The sequence below is a fragment of the Lactuca sativa genome, chromosome 4 (assembly GCF_002870075.4).
Source record: "Lactuca sativa cultivar Salinas chromosome 4, Lsat_Salinas_v11, whole genome shotgun sequence".
Lineage (NCBI taxonomy): Eukaryota > Viridiplantae > Streptophyta > Magnoliopsida > Asterales > Asteraceae > Lactuca > Lactuca sativa.
Genome location: NC_056626.2, coordinates 91,199,289 through 91,205,290, shown reverse-complemented (window position 1 = coordinate 91,205,290; position 6,002 = coordinate 91,199,289). Strand labels below are relative to the sequence as shown.

At 36.8% G+C, this 6,002-nt stretch overlaps 1 protein-coding gene across 1 annotated transcript; it reads left to right on the top strand.

Annotated features, from left to right (window-relative positions):
• The first annotated feature begins 937 nt into the window (after window positions 1–937).
• On the top strand, window positions 938–2,354 carry LOC111887363 (uncharacterized). The gene is made up of 2 exons (XM_023883530.3): window positions 938–1,269; window positions 1,378–2,354. The coding sequence occupies exons 1-2, from the start codon at window positions 984–986 to the stop codon at window positions 2,160–2,162; spliced, it is 1,071 nt and encodes a 356-aa protein (XP_023739298.1). The 5' UTR covers window positions 938–983; the 3' UTR covers window positions 2,163–2,354.
• Window positions 2,355–6,002: the final 3,648 nt, after the last annotated feature.

Genomic DNA, 6,002 nt, shown 5'->3' with positions numbered 1-6,002 from the left:
ATTATTTTTTGTCTCTTATAAATACTATAATAATAAAAAAATAAGAAAAAAAACGTTCTTCTTTTTTTGTGTTCTAAATCTTCCGTGTACAAACCATTTTTTTCTTTTGTTCTGTTGTTTAATGTATATAAACAAAAAAACATCTTTTTTAGCAAAAAGTAAAAAAAATGTAAAAAAAGGTATGGTAAAAAAACAACAAAATGTTTAAAAAAAACTGAAATTTTAAGAAAAATTTAAAATTTTAAAACTACAACTATTTAATAGATACTAGTTGTGAGACCCGTATATTATACGGGTTGATTAAAACAAATGTTAAGTACGAACGATTAAATAGAAATTTTATTTGAATTTGAAATTGAAATAAATGAAATAAATGAAAATTATGAGAAAAAAAACATGCAAAAAATAAATAAATTAAAATTATGTGTTTAATGTGTACTAAACAGGTTAATTATAACAAAATGTTAAACATAAAGGTTTAAATTTAAAATTTATTTGAAATTGAATTTGAAATTTAAAATTTAAAATTTGAAATTTGAAGTTAATAGTTATTATGGTAGGTTTAATTTATGAAAACTAAATTAATTATATATTGAAAATAAAATTAAAGTAATGACAAGTGGAAAATAAATATATCTCAAATTATAACAAAATGACATGTGGTTAATTTTATAAGAAAATGACATGTGACAAAGTAATTTTCATTTATTATGGTAGATTTTTAAAACTATACATATTTAATAAATATTTTTTTCAAAAACATCGTTATGATCAAAAACTCACCTTTATACATAGTACAATTAGGTGATTTGACATTATTGACTTTCAAGAAAGCTTGAACACCAAACTTGGCCAAACAAACTCGCACGCTTCAATATTTCAAAATTTGTTGCAAATTCACCATATAGACTTGTATATATATACGACATTTGAGGGCATCTATTTCGTGTATAATTTCATACATCTTCTTTTGCTATTAAAAAATGAGGATGCTCGGTGCTAAAACCCTACTCATAGTTTTATTCTTACAAGCACTGTTGGTGTCGATGGTGACTGAAGCTGCATCTGCTAATAAGGTAAAACGTGTTAAACCTCCAAAGCCTGTGAAACCCGTTCAGGAGATTTTAACGTGCAAAAGCCGAAAAAGCAGATGTTTCATGAAGCGCATCAAGTGCCCCGTAGAATGCCCCAAGGTTAAACCAAAGAACCCTAAAGACAAAGCATGTTTTCTTGATTGTTATTCACCCAAATGCGAGGCCGTGTGTAAATGTAAGTAAAAAAGAAAAAAAAAAAAAAAAAAAAAAAACCTTCCTCTTCATACATGCATGCATGAAAATAAAGTTTAACTAATTAATCATTTGTGTGGATGTGTGATAGCACGTAAACCAAATTGCAATGGACCTGGAGCCGCATGCTACGACCCACGATTCATAGGTGGTGATGGAATTGTATTCTATTTTCATGGAAAAAGAAACGAGCATTTTAGTTTGATATCTGATTCCGACCTTCAAATTAACGCACGTTTTATTGGACTTAGACCTGAAGGTAGAACCCGTGACTATACATGGATCCAAGCATTAGGATTCAAGTTTGGCCATCACAATTTCACTCTTGAAGCAGCGAGGACCCAAAAATGGGATGATGATGTTGATCATATAAAGTTATCATATGATGGGAAGGAATTGTTCATTCCAGAAGGCCATTCCTCCGAGTGGAATTCCCCAGAAGGCGACATACAAGTTGAAAGGACTGCAACGAGCAATAGTCTAACGGTGAAGGTACTAGATGTTGCTGAAATATCTGTTAACGTGATTCCTGTATCTGAGGAAGATAGCAAGATCCATAATTATCAGATTCCAACAAATGATAGTTTTGCTCATTTGGAAGTACAATTCCGATTCTTTGGCTTATCATCTAAAGTTGAAGGAATTCTTGGTAGAACTTACCGTCCTGATTTTGAGAATCCAGCAAAACCAGGAGTGGCAATGCCGGTGGTCGGTGGTGATGACAAGTACAAGACTAGTTCACTCCTTGCGGCTGATTGTGCTCTTTGCGTCTTTTCTCCTAAGGAAATCAAGGATGGAAATGATGACTCGCCAATGATGGAATATGGCATGTTAGATTGCACCGGAGGAGGAAATGGAATCATATGTAAGAAATAAGTATCTTACATTATTTGATGCTGCCTACTGAAAGCTTCTTTATTATATGCATGGAAGGAATGATTTGTGTGTTCAAAATGTTTGTGTTTTCTTGTTCCTTTTGACTTTGTACTTTGCTACGTACTGTGTCTTTAAACAAACGTGATTCTTTTCTTATTTGGTGCTATAAATGGAATAATAAATTATAGATTACTTTTTTTAGTACTTGGTTATGTAGTTTAAGTTTCTAAGGTAGTGATCACTAAAATCATAGAACTAAACTAGAGAAACTAATTAGGGCCTCTTTGATTTGGATTTGACTAGGTCAATCCGGTCAGACAAAAATGTATGACTCCGTCCGGTCCATCTGTTTGATATGCCTCAGTTTTGCATTTGATTGGGTCAACAATGTTTGACTGGGTCATAACAAAAAAACTTATTGACCAAGGCTGATTGAAATTTTTTCCACCATTGCCCCTGACGTTGCCTTCCTTACCATTTACCATCAGCGCCACCCTTGTCTTCCTTCCTCACAGCCATTGGCACCGCCTCCTCCTCGATTCCCATTGGTAGAAGGTATGTTTTTCATCGATTTAATCTCTGGAAAGGGAAAAATAAACACGAAAAGAGAAGGAAGGGTGGAGCAGATTCGGCACACAGCAAGTGGGGGTGGTTCTATGGTGTTCAATCGAGACAAGAAGGAATGAAATGAAGGCAATGGTGGTGGAGCTTAGTCCGGTAACGGCAGACATGTCGAGGGAGGAGAAGCCATCGAGATCGGTGATCCTCTTGGTCTAATTGACCTCGTCGCCGTCAAGATTGGTGATCCTCTTGCTTCTTCTCTCCTAGCCCTACAAAACGCGAAGGAAATAAGTGTTTTGGTGTGGCTTCTCGGTGTGCTTGGTCAACAGAAAAAATATTTCATTATAATATTTTTAAAACTATGATCTTTTACTAATAACGAAGAAATCAAATATGCTCGTATTTTTTGTAGTCCTTAATAATTGATAACCGGAGGTAAAATAATCATTTTCTATCGGTCAACACATTCAGTCAGATATACAATCAAACAACATGGTTTCTTACTGAGTCAGAATTTATTACCCAGCCAGATTTTTCAAAGTCGGCACTTTCTCAATAAGCAACTATCAAAAGGGACCTTAGTGAAAATAAAATGTTATTACATAATCACATATGGAGGCTAATATAATATTTGGGTCAGGACCGCACTAGCCCAAAACCTATGTTTTAGATTTTTAGTGCGATGGTTTTTTTGTTTGGTTGCCCCTGAAATCGTACCATTAAACGCCAAAATTAAAATTTTGCATCTTTAAGGAACGAACCGCACCGTTCAATACATTTTTTTGGTGCGGTTATTAGACAATTAAAGTGTGATATGTATATAATTATATTAGAGGGTCATGAGTGTAAATATATCTCTTATATATATACTCTTATTGTAATCGTGGATACAATAAGAATACAATTATTGATTACCAAAGTCAACTTGGTATCAGAGCCTTACGGCATACCCTAAAAAAAACGCCGATCAAAAAAAAGTCGATCAAAGGCAAGCAGCGCCGATCAAGGCTACAACGCTTCCCTCTCTTGCTTTTGTCGATCTACACAACCATCACCTACAGTGCTGCCATCTACAGCCACCACCTACAGTGCTGTCAACTACAAGGCCGCCACCTACAGTAACATCCAATTTCTTTTTTTTTCTCTTTCTCTTCTTTCTGTTGCCGATCAATGTCACTTACAGCCTTTACCCCAGCAGAGAAAACTCTACATTGTCACCATAAGTTTGGTTTCACTCTATCTCCTACCAATTATGGTTACTGGAAGGCAATGGTCTAACCATTCCTTCTCACCAACAACTTGTTCAGTTATATTGATGGCACAATTCCTTGTCCACCGATTACTATCCCATCTTCATCATCAGGCAAAGACAAAGATGGTACAGTACAACCCCCACAACCAAACCCAAATTACAACATATGGGTTTCCAATGATGCTCACGTACGTATGCTCATCATTTCTACCATCTCCGAGTCGTCATTCCAACATGTTCAAGGCAACACCTCTCGTGATCTTTGGCTATCTCTTGAACGAGCATATGCACCTCACACTTCCTCTAGGGAATACACCCTGAAAACTCAATTTCTCAAGCCAAAGATGAAGGCTGATGAAAGCTCCTCTGCATACCTCACTCGAGCTCAAGAATATTCTGATGCACTCGCCAACATAGGCGAACCAGTGAAAGAAAAAGATTTAGTGATGCTAGTTATCTCGGGTCTAAGAGAAGAATACAATGGGCTGAAGTCAACCCTTCTTGGTCGTCAATTCTCGACTGCCTTTACAGAACTTCATGGTTTGTTATCAGACCATGATTACATGATCAAGAAATCAGCAACAACCATCTCTCCGGCTCATGCTTTCACGGCTGTTACAAACAGTCACACCTCAGCCGTTCGTGGTGCTACCTCGTCCACTCCTCAACCGGATCAACTACACGCTATTCAGCAACTTTTGTCACAACTTGGCCTTCAAGTTCAGCCCATTCATGCACAACCTGCTCAATCCTTTTACACCAACAGATCCGGAAATAACCGTGGTCGTGGACGTGACTCTAGACGTGGAAGAGGGAACTACAACAACATAAATCAAGGAGGAGGTAACCGTAATCAATTTAATTGGGCTTCTAATCAAAACGTTGTTTTTGGCACATGCAACAAGTGTGGGATTGGTCATATCCCGTCACAATGCCCTAACCGTGATCCAACTACTTTGAGAACGAGATAGTCACCTTCGGCTAACTTTACAGACTACCGCTCACAAACTACATCCTCTTGGCTTCCAGACACAGGCTCTAGCCATCATGTTGCACCGGACCTATTAACTTTCGATAATGTTGAGGCCTATTACGGTGATGATAATCTTCACGTTGGCAATGGTAATGGCTTACCCATTCTACATATTGGTTCCTCACAATATTACTCGCCAAACAAAACCTTTAACCTTAAAGACATACTTCATGTTCCCGAAATAAAACAAAACCTTCTTTCTGTCCAAAAGTTTTGTCTTGATAATCATGTGTACTTTGAGTTTCACTTCTCTTTCTTTGTTGTGAAGGACAAGCTTACACACAATATCCTTCTCATGGGTCCAGGTAATGACGGTCTCTACTCCTTTCGTCTTCCTCAAACTCAACCTATTCACAAAATAGCGTTTTCTACTAATCGTGCTTCATCCACCACATGGCACCAACGACTTGGACATCCACATCCACAACTCTTGAAGTCCATGTTATCTAAATATCATTTACCTTTACAAAATAAGTGTGCTAGTACTTTTTGTGATTCATATCATGTTGGAAAATCGTCTAAACTTCATCTGTCACCATCTATTTATAAAAGTTCACACATTTTGGATTTAGTTTTCTGTGATGTATGGGGTCCAGCTCCTATTACCTCTTACGATGGTCACAAATATTTTCTGTTGTGTGTTGATCATTATTCTAGCTTTATGTGGATTTTTCCATTAAAACTAAAATTTGACGTTTATATTATTTTTAAACGATTCCTTGCGATGGTTGAACGACAGTTTCAAACCAAACTAAAATCCGTCCAAACCGATTGGGGAGGAGAGTTTCGAAATCTCTCTCAGTTTTTCTCTCCTCTCGGCATTACTCATCATCTTTCACGTCCGCATACCAGCGAACAAAATGGTTTTGTTGAACGAAGACATCGGCATATTGTCGAAACCGGTCTTACTCTACTTGCTCAGTCCAATGTTCCTCAACGGTTTTGGCATCTTTCCTTTGACACCGCAGTATATCTTATTAACCGAATGTCGTCC

Bases quoted from the DNA above. Each gene is read 5' to 3' on its own strand.
- LOC111887363 (XM_023883530.3), top strand. From the start codon at position 984: ATGAGGATGCTCGGTGCTAAAACCCTACTCATAGTTTTATTCTTACAA. The intron at 1,270-1,377 runs GTAAGTAAAAAA...GATGTGTGATAG, and splicing joins ATGCGAGGCCGTGTGTAAAT to CACGTAAACCAAATTGCAAT.